We start from the raw sequence: 23224 nt of genomic DNA, 5'->3' as shown, positions 1-23224 counted from the left end.
TTACTCTGTATGAGGACAAGGTAGAGAAAGCAGGTAAGTTCTCAAGGGTCAGTTGTATTTTATTAGCTGTAAGTAGGGACTTTCCAAGTAAAGGAACAGCAGGGCTTCCTAGTCCTTATACCAGGATCCTTTCTTCTAGTTTCCATTTCAACTCCTGCAATGACCTGCCTTCTTCACTCCATCATGGCTTCTTTATAAAAGACCCTATGTCTTTCTGGTTGTGACACTCCAGGAACCAAATTCACATTTTCTCACTTGCCATCTATTGCAGAATATCCCTTTATACTGTGAGAAGAGGTGTCATTGTGGTTGGTTTAATAAAGAGATGAATGGCCAATAGCTAGTCAGGAAGAGGTTAGGTAGGACTTCTGGGGACAGAGTGGCCTCATGGAAGAAGAAAGGCAGAATTGCCAGCTGGATACAGAGGAAACAAGTCCATAAGAAATGGAAGGGGGGAGCAACAGGTGCCTAAGAATATGGGATACTAGATGTGTTAGTGCAGGCCTGTAAATCCCAGGATTTGGGAGGCTGAGTAAGATGATTCTGAGTTCAAGACTAGTCTGGGTTACTCAATAGGTTCGGGGTTAGCCTGCATTGCATACAGATCATGTCTCAAATAAATAAATAAATAAATAAATAAATAAATAAATAAATAAATACGAAGTCAGGTGGGACCCCCTGACAGGGGCAGGAGCAGGGAGAACTGCAAAGGCATTTACAGGTTTGTCTGCAGAGAGGAGAGAGGCCTGAAGTGTCTCCATCTTGGCAGGAGACAGAGGCCAGGGAGCACAGCCCCTGTGGAATGATTTCATGAGAGCAGATTTCCGACAGAGTGCTTCCCTGTGCTGTGTTCGCACTGCAAGTCACTAACTGACGACTCACTCAGCTCTGTTTCATAACAGCAGGCTGCCGGAACAAGGGTGCGACAGCCTTTCTTTGCATGTCAGCTCTGCAGCCTGGAGTTTCTTCCTCACCCTCTCTTTTCTGGTACTTAGATGCCATCGTTCTGCTGTCTGTCGGACGGGTGAACCCAATGACCGGTGTCTAGTCACCATTTCAGGTCTATCCATGCTACTGTGTGCAGCAGTCATCTGCTTCTTTTTGTTGTTGATTTGGAGTGTATTATATGCACATGCACACCTTGCTTAGCCATCTACCCATTGATGCTATTTAATTGACGAGTATGAATGAAGACATGCAAACACCTGCATGCAGGTTTGGGTGAAGTGTGTTTTTGTGTTCTCTGAGGTAAGTTCCTAAGAATCGGAATGGTGTGCATTGGTAATCTAAGTCCAGCTAGGTTCTGGAACAGCCAGGTACAGCCATGTGCAGACAAGCAAAAATAACCTTGGCCCCAAACTGTACCGTGTACAAAAACCTCAAAATAGACACCAAGGAGTCTGGGAAATGGCTCAGTCGGTAAAGCGCTTTCCATGCAAGTGTGAGGACCTGGCTCTCATCCCCAGAATCCATGCTAACAAATAATGACTAAATAAACTCGATGTGGTAGGCTTAGTTTATAATCCCAGGGCTAGAGAAGGTGAGACAATCAGATCCAGGGGCCAGCTGGCAAACCCACTGATATGTAACAGTTTCCTCCCACATTGAAATATTCCATCCTTCAGGGAAGCTCCTTAAGCAGGAAGGTAGACACTCAAACGAGCTTCAGGAAGTCCCTGAAATCGACCATATTCACTAGGCCCCTCCTTACCAGGGTGAGCAATGAAAGCGGCAAAGAAGACTCTGAGACCAGACCAGCTGCCTGGGAGAAGCACAAACCAGCCCAGCTGCCTGGGAGAATTTAGAGCAGAGCCACATGGAAAGGACAGTCCAACCTGTTGATCTGCCTGCAGGCTGTGCAGGGTGCTCCAGGTTTTCCAGCTTTTGTGAGCTGTCACCCATGCAGGGTGGGCTTTAATGATGCAGCTGTCTTTGAGTCATTTCTGTTCCTGTAAGTAATGCCTCACCCGTATTCTTGTGAGTAACCCCAATAAAACTCATTGGTCCAACTCCTTGGTTGGACTTTGGTGGTCACCATACTTTAGTCTGCTTGAGGTGAGTAGACATGTGTGCTGTCTTCCCCCCCCCCCAAACGGTTTTGTCACACAACACCCCCCATCATAATTTCAGAGCCTTAAACTAATGCAGGGACCTGCTGCAAAATACAAACTAAGCAGGCAGTGCCTGAGGAACAATACCCAAGGTTGTTCTGTCTACACACACACACACACACACACACACACACACACACACACACACACACACACTACAAATTTCAAAGAAAGAAACATCAGGAAATATTTGTGACCTTTCATTTGTCAAAGACTTCTTAGATTTGACATCTAAACCCTGATACATAAAAGAAGAAAATTGATAAACTGGACTTCATAAAAATAACAACCATTCCTCAAAGACACAGAGACATGCCCCAAACATGAAGAAAATATTTGATTTTCTTGTCTGATAAAGAGCTTGCATCCAGCATGCATAAAGCTGATTCAAAACTCAATTACAAGCCACCTAATGAAAAACGTACAGAAAGTATGAAGAGACACATCACCAAAACCAACACAGACATCCAAAACAAGCTCATCAAGCATGGTCCACCTCATCAGTCATTTGGGAAACGCTGATTAAAACAGTGAGATCGCCTCCACATCTATTAAATGGCTGCAGTTTTTAAAACCCTTCTGAAAAATTGTGGGACAACAAGGCCCTTGCATTACTGGTGGGAAAGCAGATGGCCCCTACAGTTCGGAGAGCATTTGACTTCCTCTTCTCGAATTATAACCTGCAGAAGCTGAGACGTCGCAATGAGAGAATGGGGGAAGGTTTGGGAAGGATAGAACATCCTACATCTTGATTGTGGTAGCAGTTGTACAAACTGAATACCTTTGTTAAATCTTGCAGAGGTTTGGCAAGACGGCTCAGTGGGTCAAGGAACTTGCTGCACAGGCCTTGGAGACCTGAGCTTGATTCCGGGAACCCACAGGAGAGAAGATCCAGCTCAACACAGCTGTGCTCTAACCTCCACACACATGCTGTGGCATGCACACAACAACAAACAATAATAATATAAAATTTTAAAAACTTACAGAATCAAAAAGGGATACATTTCCCCCCATGTTAATTTCAATATTATCCGAAAACTAAAGGGTGTAGAGAGTGGCCACAAAGGCAAGGTATGTCACTGTGAGTTTAGGTAAATTAATTCTCTGTGCCTAGGTCATTTTACTCTACACATATGGCAAAATAATATTTCCCTCCTATTTTTGTAAGAACTGAATATGCTGGGCCAGCTTTTGTGGGTAAAAGAGCTTGCTGCCAAGGCTAAGGACTTAAATTCAATGCCTGTGACCCACGTTGTGGAGGACGAGAGCTGGGACTGGTGAAAAACCCAGTCTCTGATCAGCGACACCGTGACTAGTCCGCGGCTGAAACCGGGAACAGAGTCATTTGTTAAAACAGGCAGCTAGAGTCAACTCTCAAAAACTGTTCTCTGCTTTACACACACACACACACACACACACACACACACACACACACACACACACACACTAAAGAAGAGTAAATACGTTAGTGTTTGCACTATCTGGTAGCATAGCAAATGGGACATGATGGTCGGTTTTTGTATATAAATATTTCCATCTCCTCCTGTCATGGCCCAGTTCAGTATACTGATCATGCTTAGGCTGCTCCTTTCTCTTCCGGCTCTGGACTGTTCCAGTTGTCTGCCTGAGCTCTCCCTCATATCTAGAATAAAAACCTTCTCCTTAACCACACCCCGGAGTGGTCATGTCCTCATTTCATTCTGTTTTCTCACAGGGTAGGACTATTAAAAGTTCTTCATGGTCGTGTATTTTTGCTTCTTGTTTTTCCCCTCTGAGGCTAATCAGAGCAACTTCTTTCTGCGTTTGTTTCAAGTCAGTTGTTACCTTACATTTTTGAAGAGGGTTAACCCACCTCCCCTATCCACTCAATGAGGCTGCCAGAGAGGTGAATGGAAGCTGGCTTTTTGTTTGTTTGTTTGTTTTGTTTTTTGTTTTTTGTTGTTGTTGTTGTTGTTGTTGTTTTTCGAGACAGGGTTTCTCTGTGTAGCTTTGCACCTTTCCTGGAGCTCACTTGGTAGCCCAGGCTGGCCTCGAACTCACAGAGATCTGCCTGGCTCTGCCTCTTGAGTGCTGGGATTAAAGGCGTGCGCCACCACCACCCTGCTTTAAGCAATTTTTTGTTTGTTTGTTTTTCGAGACAGGGTTTCTCTGTGTAGCTTTGCGTCTTTCTTGGAACTCACTTTGGAGACCAGGCTGGCCTCGAACTCACAGAGATCTGCCTGGCTCTGCCACCCAGTGCTGGGATTAAAGGCGGGCGCCACCACCGCCTGGCGGCCAGAAGCTGGCTTTTAATAACTGCTGGTCAAAACCAAGTCAACAGCTGGCCAAAGCAAGTGTGGGAATACCAGGGTGGGCTGCTAGAATTGTCTCCACAATTAGAATCTCCAGAGGGCAGGTTATTGTAGCACAAGACCATTTTTCCCCCTTAGAAGTCTGAGACTCCCATACCCCAGGGAGGCGGGGCGGAGTGGACCACTGGGATGCTGACATGAGGCGCCCTCCAGCTATGAACTTCACCACACACATTGCCATTACACCAATTATAAACCTGGGACACAGTATATAGACTCAGTGCCGTGTGTGTGTGTGTGTGTGTGTGTGTGTGTGTGTGTGTGTGTGTGTGCACTTCACCACACACATTGCCATTACACCAATTATAAATCTGGGACACAGTACATAGACTCAGTGCTGTGTGTGTGTGTGTGTGTGTGTGTGTGTGTGTACAGGTGCAGGTATCTGTGCTAATGCTGAAGCCAAAGGAGGAAGCCTTCCTCTTCACTTTCCACTGCCTTCCTTTAAGACAGGGTCTCTCCTGGCTTGGTGGGACATGCCTTTAATCCTAGCATTCTAGAGGCAGAGGCAGGTGGATCTCTGTGAGTGTGAGGCCATCCTGGTCTACAGAGTGAGGTCCAGGTCCAGGTCCAGGTCCAGACCAGCCAGGGATACATAGTGAGACCCTGTTGGAATAAAAATACAAAAAAAAAAAAAAAAGAAAGAAAGAAAGAAGTTAAGAAAATGCAGCATCTCCCTCTCTGAAGGGGAAGCTCACGACTTTTACTAGGTTGGCTGGCTAGTCAGTAATTCCTGGGGCCCACCCCACTCTGCCTTTCAATGCTTGGTACGCCCTGCTTTTATTTGGGTGCTGGGGACTTGAACCCAGGCCCTCATGCTTGCAGAGCAAGTGCTCATACTCACTGAGGTATCTCCCCAGCCCCTCGTGCCTCAGTTTTTAATAATATACCTCTCTCACCTGTGTAGAGAATTCAGTCAGGAGAGCAGAGTACTTAAACAATCATCATAAACACATCCCTCTGCACATCTCACCCCCCCCGCCCCCCCCCCTCACCTTACCCCCCCCCACCCGCAGTGGCAGGATAATGGATAATGCACGTTTCTCTCGATGTGATTTGTTTCTCTCCACATTTTGATGATAATTCCACATCTGTTCCTATAGAATTGCTCTGATCTCTGTGAAATTCCATTGTATGGGATTGTATGCACTATTGTTAGACATACAAGCTCCTTCCAAGCTTTGGCTATCACCAAAGATTCAGCAATGACTATATTTATAATACTTCCCGGGACTCATATACCCAAATATGCCTAATAGAGACTCCTGTAAATAAGGAAAGTTACTGAGCTAAAGAGAATGGACATTTCAGTGCTTTAGAGATATTGCCCAGCATCAAGGAGGTTTTTCTACTTTTTACTCCCAAAAGAAGTGCACAAGAGGCTCCCTTTTCCTACACCCTGACTAACATGAGTCACTGCTAAATGTTTCGGACTTAGCAGATGCAGTTTTTAATCATAAGACAATAAAGGACAACTAAGCACTTAGCGGTGGCAGCATACGACTTTAATCCCAGCACTCGGGAGGCAGAGCCAGGTGGATCTCTGTGAGTTCAAGGCCAGCCTTGTCTACAGAGCGAGATCCAGGACGGGCACCAAAACTACACAGAGAAACCCTGAATCAAAAAACCAAAAAAAAAGGGGGGGGGGAACAACTAAGCTATACGATGTAGTTACTCCCAAGGGCATTGAGGAAATAACTCTACCTCTTAAAGGGGAATTAACATGTAAAGAGGGACAATCATAGTGAACACCTTTGAAAACAAGCAATCAAATATGCTTGCTCCCTTGCCGGTTGTCTGTGTACTCTCGTTAGGTTCCAGGCTCTGTGGAAGACACCTGGGTCTTTCTCCATCTCCTTTTATGGCTCTACCTCCAGCTCCCAGAGCAATAGCTGATGCATAGTAGATGCTCACTGAATAAGTGAAGCATTGGTTAGATGCTTGGGAAATGAAACCGTGTTGATCTGAGCTTCCCTTTGTTGTCCAGATTTGCTGAAGGCGAGCGTGCTGACAGAACACTGATAGCTGACATCTGTAAGGCTTTTCATCTCCTGAGCAGACAAGGAGAACTTGCCCTGAATACAAAATCTAGAAATAGATTTGGCATGTTTGCTAAATGGAAAAATAATTCTTGTAGTACCAGAAATAATTTTCCCACAGCCTCATGCTACAACAAAATATTGGACTGAAAAATCCCAATTCTCTACTGTTGTTGTGGCCTAGAAATTAATTTTTGTATTATAACAAACAAAGGTGGTATAAAAACCTTTGGACGTTTGAATTTTCCCAGGTACATTCAAATTTAAAATACTATTATAAAATGTAGATCAGTTTTTTAAAAGTTATTATTGGGAACTGTCATTGAAACTTGGGTCATCAAAATGTACAGTTTTGAGTTATTAATCCAGCACTGAAGTATAATCAAAGACTGAAGAATCTCCCATACTCCCCAAGTACCATATTTTACTGGTGAATTCTATGAAATAATCCCCTCTTTAGATCTTTGGGTAAACCCCTTGTAAATTGGAGGCGAGGGAAAAAATGTGTTCATAAAAATGATTTTTAGTGATTTTTGAAAGCATGTAAAGGACTCAGGGTTTAAATTTTAAGTTACACTTGCTGAATACTGCTCATAAGATTCCTCTAATCCTTGGTTTGTCCTCAGTCTTCCCAGATTTGCTGCAAGCCATCCCCGTGAGCATCCACGTCAATATCATTCTCTTCTCCATGATTCTTGTCGTCTTAACCATGGTGGGGACAGCCTTCTTCATGTACAACGCTTTTGGCAAGCCCTTTGAAACTCTGCATGGCCCACTGGGGCTGTATCTCGTGAGCTTCATTTCAGGCAAGTACAAAATTCTGCCTCCAAAGTGCTTTTCAATGTGTCAAAAGATGCTCTCCCTAAGTGTAGTTATGCCATGCATGCAGTAATATTCCTGTAGTGTTATACGTGACAGCAAATAATGGAGAAATACTATAATTATCTAACAATATGAAATTCATTGTGTACATTACAGTAGTCTATATGAGTGAATCCAATCTTCACATTATAATTTTGAAGATGTAATCAAAAGGATGAATGCTTTTATCAAGATGTTAAATGAAAACAGCAGTAAGATTTTACAAATATTATGAACCTGTTGGACTATAAATACAGAAAATATACACATAAGATATTGATGGAATTGCTTATATAGACATACACTCTTTCACACACACACACACACACACACACACACACACCAATATAGAGGCTATATTTATATATGAGAGATGGATGGAGACACTTTGTTAGTTGTGGTTATCTCTGAGGATTGAAACTATGGATGGTTTTATTTTTGCTCATGGTTATCAATATTTCTAAATGTTAACTAGTGTGCATTTATTTATTCATAATCAGAAAAATAAGAAATTTTCATCATAAAATGAATGACTACAGATGAATGACTGTATTCAGGACTGTTGGTGCTTCGTGTAGACTAATGCTGGTTGCATCTGGGTAAGGATGCACTCTCCACCCAAAAGACCAATGTTTTGATAAACACATCCCACTTCATAACTGGGTTAATGAAAAAGATGTAAAAATCTAGTCAGTGCTACAAAGTGCCTATAATACATTTTTTGAAGGAGGAAAGGAAAGATGAGAAAATGAAATCTATTTACATAATTCATGTGGTCTCTAATTTTACACCATTCCAAGCTTACAGATCAGTTCAACATTCTATTATGTTCTATTGATAATTTCTGGGAGATTACAGCTCACACCAGCCAAAAATCTAATGAAAATCCCTGTTGGACAATGTCTTTCTCCTTTGAAGTTGCCCTTGGCAGCTAGCTCTGTGGCAGCCAGCACAGACTCATCCCCCTTCTCCCATACAACCCAGTTCCAGCACCAACTTGTACAGGAGCCTGCCTGGAAAACAGAGCCCTGTTGTCAAATTACACACACACACACACACACACACACACACACACACACACACACACACACAGAGTATTCCCCCACTCACACCTTGCTAACCAAAATATTCACCCAACTAAAAGAGATCATTCTCCAGTAGGGATTCTGCTAATATTTCCTCCACATCTTTTATATATATACAATACAATTTTATTCCAGTAATGACTACTCTATGAGGGTAATCCAAGGAGTTCCCATCTGTCTCTGGCAAAAGCATCCACCATGAAGCTGTTCATATATTATAGTAAAAAAAATAAAATAAAATAAATAAAAACATTTCACATGCATTTGTTGACTTTAAGAAGCAAGCCTGAAGAAATGCTGCTAACTTGATCACCTAGATGCCATAGATCTACACCCTACTGGGATAAAATTAGCAATGCAGTCCAAAGAAGCAGGAGGGCCTGTGCCAGAGAACAACAGGCAGGAGTAAGGATGGGCTTTGAAATGAGATGGAAAAGGTACAGGCTCAGGGTGCGCTACACAAGCCAAGATAGCAACTCAGCCTCACAGGAAGGTCAAGGTTTAAGCGTTTGGGGATTATGTCACCCACTAAACATCCCAAACCAAACTGGTAGACAGCCAGTTGAGTCTGTGAGCATCCAAGTAGTAGACAAACTACGCGTGATTTCAACAGAGATTTAATTTTTTAAAAAGCTTTATTTATCTATGTGTACGAGTGCTCTATCTGTATGTACACCTGAACACCAGAGGAGGGCATCAGATCTCACCACAGATGGTTGCGAGCCACCATATGGTGGCTGGGAATTGAACTCAGGACCTCTGGAAAAGCAGTCAGTGCTCTTAACCTCTGAGCCACCTCTCTAGCCCTCAACCGAGATTTAAAGCAGGGCCGTGGCTCAGGTAGGATTCTCAGGTGGACAGCATCCACATCATCTGGGAACTCGTCAGCAAAGTGAATTCTGAGACCACAACCCCAGAGTGACTGAATGGGAGATGCTGGGGTGGACACGCATCTGAGCTTTAGCTTGCCTGCAGGTGAAGGCCTTCTGCTGCAAGCTCAAGGTGCAGCTAGACCAGTGGTTCTCAACCTTCCTAATGCTGTGACCCTTTAATAGAGTTCCTCATGGTGTGGTGACCCCCCCCACCGTAAAATTATTTTTGTTGCTACTTCATAACTATAATTTTGCTACTGTTATGAATCCTAATGTAAATATCTGTGTTTTCTCATGGTCTTAGGTGACTCCTGTGAAAGAAAGGGTTGTTTAATTCCCAAGAGGGGGGTCTTGACCCACAGGTTGAGAATCACTAAGCTAGAAGGACTTGACTAAGCTGGGGTTGGAGGACTGAAAAATCACAGTGCAACCTGAGGAAGCTCGGAGGGTAATTTCTGGAAGCACCTACCGTTCCTGGGGATAGAGGAAGAAACTCAAGACTTCTTTAACTCATCTGAACTAAGGAGGCCCTTAGAGCACTCCTGGGCCTCAGACCTCGAAGAGCTGCCTCTCTGCAGAGCACCAGCAGAGGGTTCTGGAAGTGTTGGAATGATGTCTGCTGTGGACGGGGAAAGTGCAGCTCCCGTAGCCTTACCGCCAGGAGTCACAAGCCCCCTGGAAAGAGCAGGCCTTCCCCGTTCATTCTAACCCTGAGCAGAGGCTAACTAAACTGCTGACAAGTCAACACTAATTTGGAGATCTTGACCTAGCCTCGCAAAGTAGAGGAAAGAAAGCTGTGTGCAGGGGAGACATTGGAGCTTCTTAACAAACTCAGGCACCTGGTGCTCCATCTCTGGGTGAAATCCAGAAGAAAAAGCCCATTTGGAGACAAATTGACAGTTCTGATGGACAGCCTAACTAGCAGTGTCTGAAAAGCAAGATGACTCCAAGAATGCAGGGTTTAATCCAAGTCCCAGACCTAATGCTTGGCCTCTGGCCAAGTGTGATGTAAAGGAGAACCTGGGCACACAAGTATACACCGGAACAATGGAACAATCAGTCCCAAGCTCACGCTGAGTCTTAATTCATATTGAACTTGGAAGTGCAGGTATTTTTGATAAAGGAAGGACATGGGGTGGGGGTAGCGCTGAGGGAGAAGGGCAGGAGCATCCAGAACAATGCCTTGCAAAGACCCAGTGTTCACAGAGCAGTCAATGCATCTGAAACCCCAGTCCTCATTTTCAACACCAAAAAATGGTCAGTAATTAAAAAGAAGCTGTATACAACAATAAAACAAGGATCAGATGGACTGACAGGTGGCAGCCTTTGGGGGTAAACAGGTCACTCTTGAAGCATAAACCCCCTCATTCCCTTTAACAGGGAACCCAAGAGTCCCTAGAGTTTGGGAAATGTTTACCTACATTTGTAGTATTCTTTCAGACCCCAGTCCTAAATCCTGATTGTGTCAAGGTAGTTTTTAGAGTGCTCTTGTTTGTTTTTTGTTTGTTTGTTTGTTTGCTTTGTCACAAACCCTTTAAATAGGAGTCAACATGAATGTTCATAGAACAGCGACTGTATTAGAGGTCATTAATTTTAGGTGAGTCACATTCCATTAGGAGACACCCAGGGGCTTCTCCCTTCACTGGCTTCCTTCCCATTTCTCTCATCATTGAGGCCATCCTTCAGATGTCTACTTCCTAGCTAGGTGGGGACCCATACCTTGTGTCCAGAACCATAAGGAGAGAGACAGAGAGAGAGAGAAAGAGAGAGAGAGAGAGAGAGAGAGAGAGAGAGAGAGAGAGAGAGAGAGAGAGAAAATGATGCCTTCTAGTTCTCTAAAGTCTGTCAATTCTGTAGAACAAAGGAAGCAGAAAAGGAAAACCACGCCCAGGGCTGCCATCACCACCGCAGCTTGCGGATGGGATGCTTAAAGCCCAAGACCCTGCACACCTCTTTTCGCTCCTTAAAGATTCCAGTGTGATTTGTATGCCTCGGCCTTCTCTGTACAAGATTCCTGGCCACTATTAATTTGCTTTCTCCTCTAGTCATTTACAACTAGTTTTAAGAAGTCTTTTCCCCAGGGTAAGATTTAGGAAATACCTTAATGGGCCCCCATAGTCTATTTGGGGCAGTGATTTCCCCCACCCAAGCCATAAGAATCCCCCAAAAGCTTTCTAAAATTACTGAAGCCAGCTCCCTACCATGCTAATTAAGCTGGAGGCTATGGGGGTTGGAGCTAGGGCACTGGTTTGGATTTGGATTTAGCTTTTTCAAATGAAGTGATCTTAATTTGCAGCCTGTGTTGAGGATCAGTGCCACAAAGGCACTCATTTAGTTTATTTGGTAGACAGAGTACTCCTGACACACCAGTCCTTGTAAAGGGTGCTGGTGACTCCACAAGGAAGCTAGCACAGGGTCTTGCCTCTGTGGAGCCTGCAGCCTACTGGGAGAGTCAGGCAAAAGTATATGCAAATAATTAAATAACCGCACATTGCCATTCTTCTAAAGGTGGTAAATAGCTTACGTTGACAATGAGACCAGGGGTCAGGCTTTGGGTTTTGAGAAGACTCTGCTCCCAGTGGCTGAGTTGCTGAGAACCCTCAGAGAGCTTCCCAAGCTGCAGAGGGAAAACACACAAGACCCTGGGGGAAGGAGAACTAGCTCTGTGGAAGAACAGCTAGAGGGACAGCCATCAAGGAGAAATGCACATTCATTCATTAAAACGTTTAATTGGAGCTAGAGAGATCGCATGATCTAGTTCACACTGGAGCTTAAAAATCTCTGTTAAGTGTTTTAGAGTGGATTTTAATTGCAGCAAGCTTTTGAAAATTTTAAGATATCTGATAGACTTACCTCTTTAAGAAATGTCTGGTTGAAAACAATGCTACTGCCTTGGAGATGGATAGAGATGGAAAAAAAAAAGTCTGAAAGCAGATTCAAAACATTTTGCAGGTAGCTTACACAATTAAATTGGCAGTGGCATTCAGTGAGGTAGACAGGCAAAGGGGGGCTGAGGGTTACAGTTTAGAGAGAGGCACTTATTTCTGGAAATCAAATGTTCCATTTGGAGTGTGTCGGTTCTAAGACGCTCTGAGCTATCCAAGTACAAGCTATCCAAGTCACGGAGGCAGTTGGATATACGAATCTAGAGTTCTGAGAACAGGTCTAGATGAAAGACTTCAATTTAAGTGTTGCCAGGGTACAGAAACTATGTCGAATGAAAATGGGCAGGGTGACTTGCAGGGAGAATGTACTGAGAAAAAAAACATTGGTCAAGAACACCATGAGTGGCTTTTGGAATTGAGGAGGAAGGGTCTAGGAAAGGAATATTGAGAGACGGAACCCCGGGAAATTGTGGTGCTTAAAGGCTTCCAGAGGAATGCTTCAAGACAGCAGTCACCAATGAGCTTCCAATGAAGGCAGCCCCCTGTGGGAGAAGCTGGGGATAAACAATGGAGAAAACCTGCTCAAACAGTGGGGGAGGTAGAAAGATGACTCCAAGTTCAGGAGGTGGAGAAGAAGAAGGAACTATAGAAGAGGGAGCTGAGCTGGAGGTGACTACCCCCATACTTGCACATTGAGAGTTGAGCATATTGCATTCATATATATTCGATTTTCAGTGCTGCCTAGTGAGCGTGGAGAGCCTTGGCCAGCCCTTCGTGTGGAAAACCTGCCGTGGACCATTGGCAGAAAACCCCAGTGGTCTAGGGATATTCTCTGCGGTTGTCATGACACTTACGAGGCCTTTGTGGGTAGATGAAAAGCACCCAAATCTGGACTTACTGCAGTTGTGTTGATGGCATGTGTCTTGAGTTATACCAAGCAAGACAAGCAGATATAATTTATGCCTTTCTTTAGAAGGCATGCTCCTAATACAGGCCCAATTAATTATGATTACAGCTATGGCACAGAACAAAAATAAACACAGTTATATGTGAAACATGAAGACAGGGAAAATAAAGAACAGCATAAAAATAGAAGGATTCTTACATTACACACAGATTCAGTATTAATACTACCCTAGCCTCACCAAGATATGCAATGCTTGTAGGACATATTACTCTGCAATTGGCAAATGGAAAACTATTTGCACTTTTTTCTATTTCAGTCTTCATGGAGGAGATGTTTTTCGGGAGTCTGAGAAAGAGTCAGGGAGGTCTAGCTGTGAAAAAGCCAAGACTGAAAATATCCTACTAGGTTCTTGGCAGACCTCAAAACAGAACCAACGGAGGGAAGAGAAGGTGGTGGTGGAGTCCGCAATGGCAGTGGGCGTGGAAGTTCATTTTCAGATACAGGAGAGCAGGGGAGGGCCAGCCTTGCCAGATGATTTTGCTTTCTGATCACCAACGTCAAGGACCATGGGCAAGGATGCATTCAACGTCTTTCCCGTCACAACTACTGGGACTCTTGTCCTGTTCAGAAAGCATGTCTGCCATTCTGATTGGTTGAACATCACAGCCCAAATCCATACCACAGCCCCCAAAGCATCACTGCTGTGTGCACTACGGAAATCCACGGCTGTGGCTCAGGGCACGTACTATGGCTGATTCCCACCACTCTTTGCCTTCCTCTCCTCTCTGCTTAATCTGAGTCCCTTTTCACACATGATCACCCTCTCTCTGAAATACCCTTCCTTCCACGTATTTACTCCCTTTCTCTCTCCCACTCCCTTCAGGACATACTGGACACTTTTCTTCATAAGCAGTCACTACCCGTTCTACATCTCCATCCTGCCTGCCTGCTTTATTTTATTCTCCCTGCTACATGTCATACTCTGCTCAAACACTGGCTTACTTTCTAACTGCCTCTCCCCATGGTGTCTACCAACCACTGAGGGCCCTGTGAAGGAAAGTTGTCTCAAATCTTGTTTGGTTTAGTCATGTATCCTTAGTACCCAGAATAGTGCAGTAACTATAAAATATTTGTGGGATAAATGAATAAAACAAACCCAGCTCTGCATATCCACTAGCAACAATGACATTCTTCTTTAAAACACTATTTATGTTAAGCATTGCGATTTTTAGACCCTACTCAATCAGATGACATTGGGGTAACTGGGGGGAAATGCGGGCTCTTGAGCCAGCCATTACATAAGACGGGATGCTTATCGTAACTGATGTTGCTCCTTTTCCTGCATCCCTGTTTTGTGGAGCCACCTAATCATATTGCTTGCTATCATAAGCTCAGATTTCCCTCTGTGGTGTTAACTCCACCTCCTTGTCCCTTGACTCACTTTCTGTGTGGTGAGCACTGGTCTCTGAAGCAATGTGGAATCAGAGAACTGGGATTTGACCCGGGAAGGAAACCATCCCTGGGATCTCACCTTCAGTGAGTGGGTTTGTAGAAAGTCACAGGAGATCAACACCTCACCTATGAAGTTATGAGTTCCCCACCCTGATTTTGCGTCTTTCAATATTCTAAAGAAGCAAAGACCGTTTGTCATTCTGTTAGACAGAGAATGCCTCTACCATTTGTCACCTAAGAGAGACTTGAGAAATGTGTTTTCATTCTGAAGATGTTGGCTATTACTCTCAAAGGAACTGGCATTCTAATTTATTATTTTCGAAAATATGAGCTTAGTGCTAATTTCAGAATTTCTTCCCCCATGAAGACTTCATCCCTCAGCACACTGGAGGCCTACACACCCCGGCAGGTGTTCCCACCCAAAAGCATAGTTAAGCTCAGGCCCAACCAGGACAGAAAAAAACAATTTTCTTACTGGCTATGACCTGTTGTACTGGCTGGTTTTGTATGTCAACTTGACACAAGCTAGAGTCATCAGAGAGGAAGGAGCCTCGGTTGTGGAAATGCCTCCATGAGATCCAGCTGTAAGGCATTTTCTCAATTAGTGATCAACAGGGGAGGCCCAGCTCATTGTAGGTGGTGCCATTCCTCTGCTGGTCAATGGTTCTCTAAGAAAGGAGAGTGAGCAAGCCAGAGAAAGCAAGTCAGTAGGCAGCCCTCCTCCATGACCTCAGCTCTTCCCTCCAGGAATCAGACCTGCTTGAGTTTCTATCCTGACTTCCTCCAATGATAGTCTACGATCTGGAAGTGTAAGTCAACTAAACCCTTTCCTCCCCAACTTGCTTTTTGGTCATGGTGTTTTGTTGCAGCAATAGAAACCCTAACCTCCCTGTGTTGTTGGACCTGAGGAGACAGACACCTAACTCCGTACCCCCGGGCAGCTGCCAGATGAGAGTCGCAAGTGTGCAGTGTCTAGCACATCACAACTGTTTGTTAATGTCTGATCATTCACGGGGTGACAGCCCTATAACTCAGCTATCTCATTGAGTCAGAAATTACCTCAGTAATCAAAGCCATTAAAGGCAGAGAGCACAACAGCAGCACCATCCAGATGGTGGGGAAATCAGACAGGCGACAGGGAAAGAGGCTGTGGTCACCGAGTGTGACGCTGGGCTGCAAATGTGGACCTTGTGCCTGGTTCTTTTCCAAATGTGAGTGAGGCTCAGCAGGCTTCCAAAGTCTGCTTCTTTCTAACTTCCTGTAAGTATGGCAATGAGGGTCAGATGGACAGACATGTGTGTGTGTGGGATCTGTCCCAGTAGCTCCAGCTGAGCTAGGGAGTTGGATGTACCTGTTCACTAGGATAAAAGAGGAGAGAGACATGCAGGCCTAATGCTAACATTTGTGAGGCCTTGGGAGCATACAAATGAAAATCCGTATGTCATGTGTTTAAAGGTTTAAGTTTGAAGTGAATTAAACCATTTACTACAATAGGCTGAAATTTTCTGCCCCAAGAAGGCTCCCTCCGGAAGGACCTAGGAGGGGTTTTCAATTTAAAATTCTTGACTGCTATGAACTCTGCACGTGAGTAAGAGACAGAAGCATCATAGGTTCCCGTTTAGTCTACTTCTCTTCCCTATTCGGCTTCATCCCATTCAGGGAAGGCTTTGAGTATATATTGAGGGGGTGTCATTGAGCTGCCTATCAAATGGCTACTCATGAGACACTCACAGTGCTTGGGGATATGAAACGGCAGCCACCAACACAATCTTGAGAGGACTAACCCTGGCCAGATGGCCATGCAGCCCTGGATATGGGCTCAGGTCTATGGGGACAAGAATTCTGGGGTCCCAGCAGTATAGTCTATAATTCAGGCAAGTTCTCCAGGTCGACTTGTTCTACAGACTTCAAGTACGCCACTCTTTGTGGGAGGGAGATCTTTGCCCCTCTAAATAGGGAACAAGATGTAGAAGCCCTTCTTGCTGGAATAGAGACTCATTTTGGAAACCTGACAAGCCCTGTTCTGTCTCTCACATCTCTCAGCCCACCTTCCTCCACATCCCAAGCAGCCAGGCCACACTGCGAAAGCCTTCATGTGTATCTTTTGGTCGGTAAGTCATAAATAGTTATCCTTGATCCCACATCTCTTTTATGGATAGGGACAAAGAGAAGCAAAAAATATCTCCAATTCACACTGAGTTGTTTGCCTTTAGCGGTCGCAGGCAGGTTGGCTGGGGCTCGGGCTTGGTTTCTGTCCTCTGACTTCAAGATAAGAAAAGTTGACTGTGGTCAAGCCCGGAATCTCGAGGGGGAGTGCCAGACCACGTTATTAGCCATTTCCTCTGGCCCGGCTGCTGCTGATCTCCATGATGAGCTACTGTGTGTGTCTCAAGATGTGCCGGTGACTTGACTTGAGAAATCTGAAATGCAGGCTCACTAAGATGCTGTCGCTTTAACAAAGGATCCCTTTAAAATATTTAACGACGTGAAAAGGAAACTGAGCTTGAATTTTCCCTTCAGTCACTGAGGAAATAGTGTTTCTCTCCTGTCTGAAACTCACCATCTCCTCAGACAAAGAAAGCTCTTATGGTAACAGCAATGGCATTTTCTCTACAATTTTCAAATAAAAGATAAAGAGAAAACAGCATTGCGGCCTTTTTGTCAGCATCTAACAATAAAGGAATAATATGGCTTGCGAGGGGAGAGCTCTGGTTTGAAGCTTGGAATACAAAAATAGTTAGGCTGACAGATCTCACAAAGGAATCTTCTCGCGGCTAGGCTGGGCGGGGTGGGAAGTGAAGTGTCAGGAAAGCGATACCATTGGCTATTTGTGTTGTTGTATGATGATGGCCGATGTGATGGGGCCAGCCTGGGTGGAATTCTTTCTCTTTCTCTTTTTCTTCCCTCTCTCCTTCTGTCTTCCTGCCTTTTTTATTCTTATTTTTTCATGAAATCCTCCTGCCTCAACTTCACAAGTGCTAGGATGACAGATACGTTTCTGTGAAGTCCCAGAGCAGAAACAGGACTTCACCTTTGCTGTTAGTGCCTGCTCCTCTTCCTCGCCTTCAGTTCTCAGTCTCTATCTGTGCAGCAATCCAGTCCTGCTTTTGGAGAAGGCATGGGGTCCTGTGCTCACACTCCCTGGATTCTCCTACACAGTCTAGCCTCCCTTTGGGAGCTCACTTTTCCTGTAATACCTCTGAGGATGCTGCCTACCCCCTCAGTAACAGTGCCCTGCATTCCCTACTGTGAGACTCACTGAGTGAGTTTACAGTTACTGCTAGGCCACCTAACTCATCGTATTCTCTTTGAGAGCAGAGACTATGTATGGTTTCTTTCAAGTTTGGATCTTCATTGTTATCCCTGTACCTGGTTTATAATATGTCTAGCTGAAAAAAATAAAAGGAATTAATTAATTAATGAGTGGGAACTGAGACCACTATGTTGCTGTTCCCATAGTATTTGCAGTAACTGAATTAAAGAATAAAAAGAGTCATATGCTAATTTGACATTTGAGGGAACAAGACACTTTATTATAGTTTTGAATGTAATAAGGTTTTTGTGGTGTGAGGTAGGACAGGGCAGCAGCTTTGGTTAAGAACAAGAGGGACTGGAGAGGTGGCTCAGTGGTTAAGAGTGCTTCCTGTTCTTGCAGAGGACCTGGGTTCAATACCCAGCACCCACATGGTGGCTCACAACTGTTTGGAACTCTGGTCCTTGGGAATCTGACACCCTCATCTGACCTTCCCTGGCACCAGACATGTTCTTGGTGAACAGACATATATGTGAGCAAAACAGTCATACACATAAAATATAAGACATAAATAATCCTTAAAAAGCTTGCAAGAAACAAAAGGGAATACATAAACACCATAGAACAAGCTATTAATTGATCATTTGTATATATGAGTTTTAATGTCAAAAGGTAATCATGAAATCTCTACCTATTACAGATTATGTAACTTAAGATGCAGTGGGGGATTCAAATCACCTAATTTCTCATGTATTAAGGGAAGGAATTTGGCTTCGAACCCAACTGGTTTGAACAAAGTCAGAAATCTTACAGGCAGTCACCTGCTAGTAAGAACTGCATGGGGCGGCCTGAACAGAGCAGCAGCTGTAGAAGCTCTCAGGAGTTCTGGCCATCCATCCTGCTCCAGGCCCAGCCCACTGGCTACCTGCTTCTGTTCCTGCGGCCATCCAGCTGAAGGAGGGAGGGGGAAAAGGATAGGGAGGCAGGTTCTAATTCTTCGTCCTCAGGACAAAATGACCATGGATCAGTTTCCAGAACCCAGTTAGAATGGAGCAGCCCTCTCCTGCAGAGGTCTCACCCAGCCTACAGCCATGTCCTTTAAACTAGGCTACCATCAGTGATAAGTGATGGGGAATCATAGAAATGAGGTGGGCAAAATAAACAGAAAATCCCTTCACACATTGACATTTAGAGGTTAAAATCCAGGGGTAGCCTGGTGGCTTCATGTGTCTGGGATCCAGATTTTGCCTTTCTTGTTTTGCAATAGTACATGGCTTCTATTTCTTTTTGATTGAGTATGTGTGCATGCATGTGTGTAGAGGCTCAAGGTTGATGATGGGAATCAACTTGGATCTCGCTTCCATCTTAGTCTTTGAGGTAGGGCCTGTCAATTAAATCCAAGGCTGTCAAATATGGCTAGCCTTATTGGCAAGCTTGGGATGCCCTGTCTTTACCTTCTAAGCTGGAATTACAGGGTAACCACCACATCCACCCTGCACTTATGTGTGTTCTGGGGATCTGAACCCTGGTCCTCACACTTGCACGGTGAGTACTTTAACCAGAGAGCTCTTTCTCCTGCCCCATGGCTTCCATTTCTGATGCCACCTGGACCAAAATAGCCCCAGAAGACGTTGCATCCATAGTTCAGCTATGCGAAGGAGGGAGTGAGGCGGGAACTTCCTGCATCTCTACCTCAATTACCCTCACCTCACCCGAATAATGCTAACTTTATAAAAAGGCGGGCACATGCCCAGCTGAAAAAAAAAAATCTGAATTTGGCTACAGAAAGAAAAGATTTGCTCTTGGTCAACAACATTTTATCCACAGCTGCCTTTGCCCCAGGTACTCCTCTGGACAGCAGTGGCCAGTTGAGAGTTGGAAGGGTCGTGGTACCCCTTCTGTGGGGAAACCTGGGGCTTTTCACTAGGGTTTGCATAACTGACATTTATCCCATATCACCTGGGAAGTACAGAGAACTGTGTTCTCTTGAAGCCGCGGTGGCTGCTCAGCCATCAAGTTTATCATTGTGCTTTGAAGGTGCCCAGCAATTCAGGCCGCAGTGAGGTCAGCTTGATTCTAACTGCCGTGGTCAAGCCACCAATGTCCCCTCCCTGCACGAACCTTCCTTATTCACAGCCACACCCCACGTGCTACCAATCTCAGGTTGGAGAATCAAGCTCTTGACTGCAGTTTTTCAATAGTGTGATTTTGGAGAAGAATGTAAATGAGGGTAGTGGTGATGCACTCTGTGTGCTTGGCACGTTGGTGTACTCTTTGCCTCCTCCAATCAGGTGATATTTGTCCTAACATGTTGTTTGTTCCTTGTGTTACAGGCTCCTGTGGCTGTCTTGTCATGATATTGTTTGCCTCTGAAGTGAAAATCCACCACCTCTCAGAAAAAATTGCAAACTTTAAAGAAGGGACCTACGCCTACAAAACGCAAAGCGAAAACTACACCACCTCATTCTGGGTTGTTTTCATTTGCTTTTTTGTTCATTTTTTGAATGGGCTCCTGATCCGACTTGCTGGGTTCCAGTTCCCTTTCGCAAAATCTAAAGATACAGAGACTACTAATGTGGCCGCAGACTTGATGTACTGAAAAGCCAATATCTCCATAAGTTCTCAGTAAGGGAAGGGACTTGCTTTGGCCACATTTAGAGATGGTTAATTTCATCAGTACATTTGGACTCCTTAAGCACCAAGCCTGCCCCTCCTCCCTTAAGTCATGGTAACAGGATTCCGGCTGGAAAACAGTGGAGGCAGAGGGTGGTTTCAGAAAGTTGTTTAGCCTAGTGGGAAAATGACTAGATGGACAGATGGTTACTCCATGTAACTCACTGAAGGATAAGACTCATGGTCTACCAAGGAGAACTCCACAGGCACACAGAATATATTTTAATAAAACAGATGTTATTTCTAATTGTCCACGCATTTGTTGTCACGGATCCCAGAAAGCAGAGGTGAAACTGATGTCCTAAAGTGACAGTGCACTGGATCTTTGAAAGGACTCTCTGTCAGTTTGGTTAAGCCATGGCATAGTTACTATGATGGTTAAAACTAGGAAAACTTTATGAGAGAGAGAGAGAGAGAGAGAGAGAGAGAGAGAGAGAGAGAGAGAGAGAGAGAGAAAGAGAGAGAGAAAGAGAGAAAGGGGGGAATCAAAGGTTTTCCCCCTTCTGCATCTGAGTGCTTACAGGGGATAGCATTGCTGTAGCCACACAGGCATGGTCGAAAATGATCCCTACTAGACAACTTGGTGAAAGCACCCCACAGAGACTCTTTCCAGCCTACTTGTCTCAGCACTAATGAAATCCAAATTACAAAAAGCATATAACCCCAGAATTAAGGTGGTATTGCACTGTTTCAGGGCCGTCATGAAGCATGATCCAAGTGAATTCTTTCCCCTTAATTACCCACCAAATTAATCTGCTGGTGACCAAAGGCTACAAGTGAACTTGAAACTGACCCTTCTTAACTCTCAGTGGGTTATCCCGAGGAAAGCACTCAGCAATGAGAAAAAAAAAAAAAATGCCTGTGCCCTGGACACAAACACTAGAGCCCATAAAGAGTTTGGCAATGCTTAGCAAAACAAACCTGGGAACTAGGAAGACAGCTCAGTTGATAGCTTACTGGCCTCAGAAGCATGGGTACTTGAGTTCAGATCCCCAGCACCTGCACAAAAAGCCTGGTGGCACATGCCTGTAATCCCAGCACTGGGAAGGTAGAGATCTTGAAGCTCATTGGCTAGCCAGTCAAACCTAATCAGTGAGCTTCAAGGTCAGTGAGAGACCCCAAAATAAGGTGGGGGTGATTGAGAAAGACACCCAAGTCCACCTCTGGCCTCCACAAACCTACACACACACACACACACACACACACACACACACACACACACACACACACCACACACACACACACACACACACTTTCATTTTTAAATAATTTACAAGGAAGGAGCTAATGTACACCTGAAATAATTAGCTCTGGTAGTGAAGTACTGTTTATACACAGACATCAGAACACACTCTGCGTTTTCAGGATGGAGTCCTTGCACCTTAAATCACGATACATGAAAGTTTCTAGAAGCCCAGCAGCTAGACTGTCAAGGAGCAGACACTTGCTTTGGTGATGGGCTAGTAATGCCCAGGCCTGGAAGTCATCCGCTGAAATCCTCAAGCACAGAGCTGTGTTAGGAGGGGAAGGGAGGGGACCTGAGGGCCAGAGGACGGAGTGAATCCCCCCCCACCCCCACCCCAGGGCTCTCTTTCCACCTCTTTCCTCTGCTCAGGCCTGGAAAACTTCCTGTAGCACCAAGCTCTTCTCTCTCTCTCTCTCTCTCTCTCTCTCTCTCTCTCTCTCTCTCTCTCTCTCTTTTCCTTTCTTTTTAGAAAACAAGTGTTTGGCTGCTCTCTGTTCTGTAAAAAGGAAGGCTTCGGACAGGCACTGAAATCTAACGAGAACCTCACAGACCGATTGACAATAGTCCCTCTGCCTGGACAGGAGCAGAAACCAGGCTCCTTAAAGACACCAGAACGTCCATGAAAATCCTGTCACACACACACACACAATCAGTCTGAACACACAGTTCACACTCTCTGTCCCTCTTCCAACAGATGAAATGCCTGGGGTTGCCCTGAGGGGGGCCTCTGGTGTGATGCTCTTCTGTCTGCTCCTTCCTAAGGATCAAAGGCCTTGAAATTGCCATTCTATTTTGCTGAGCTAGGCCTCTCTCGCTGTTGGTGGCCTTCATTCTCATGAGGACTCAGGGCCCCCTGCTGGCCCTGGGCTGGCAAGCACCCTGCCAAGGTTAGGACCCATTTCATGGGTTCCCAGACACCAGAATATCAAGGCTGTGACACTGCCTGGAGGGAGTTGCAATAAGTGTCTAGGTAAGGGTCCTGGGGTGTTCCTTCAAGTAGAAGAAAGGTCCAACACTCGTAGATTATTGCCAGGATTAGTTCTTCCCAATAACTGCTTTTAGTGCTGCTGCTTGTTTTAAGGGATGAGCCACTGTAGCTTAGTAACAGGAAATGTAACCAGGGTTGAGGATCGCAAGGGCGCATCTTGTATACAAAGAACTGACTTCACTCCCAACTCCACTAGGAGCTCTTGTCCTTCTTATTATTTGCCATGGTGTCGTCATTGCCTGAGTTTCTTGAATCAGGATCACAGGCTGGGCCACCATGTCTACTCTTTCTTCTCTCCCTTTTTACTGCTGACTTACAGTATTTTTGTGAACTACACCTTTGTAAGTTGCTTTTTTGTTTTGTTTTGTTTTACTTGGCTTTGTTTTTAGAAAAGGGTGTGATGTACCTTTAACAAATCCAAACCTTGCCACTATACACCGCCTACACAGAACTAAGGTCAACGTAAACATAAAATGTAACCAGGTGCTCAAATGTATCAAC

At 44.7% G+C, this 23224-nt stretch overlaps 1 protein-coding gene across 1 annotated transcript in view; it reads left to right on the top strand.

Annotated features, from left to right (window-relative positions):
* Clrn1 (clarin 1) overlaps positions 1-20733 on the top strand; it is a 37602-nt gene extending 16869 nt beyond the window's left edge. The window contains exons 2-3 of the mRNA XM_006994647.3: positions 7128-7307; positions 20150-20733. Coding sequence (XP_006994709.1) covers positions 7128-7307; positions 20150-20415 — 446 coding nt within the window. The 3' untranslated portion in view covers positions 20416-20733. The remainder of the gene's footprint in view (positions 1-7127; positions 7308-20149) is intronic.
* The last annotated feature ends 2491 nt before the right edge of the window (positions 20734-23224 follow it).

Source organism: Peromyscus maniculatus, chromosome 6 (assembly GCF_049852395.1).
Source record: "Peromyscus maniculatus bairdii isolate BWxNUB_F1_BW_parent chromosome 6, HU_Pman_BW_mat_3.1, whole genome shotgun sequence".
Classification (NCBI taxonomy): Eukaryota; Metazoa; Chordata; class Mammalia; order Rodentia; family Cricetidae; genus Peromyscus; species Peromyscus maniculatus.
Note: the sequence above shows the minus strand (reverse complement) of the source record. Positions and strands in the feature narration are given on the sequence as shown.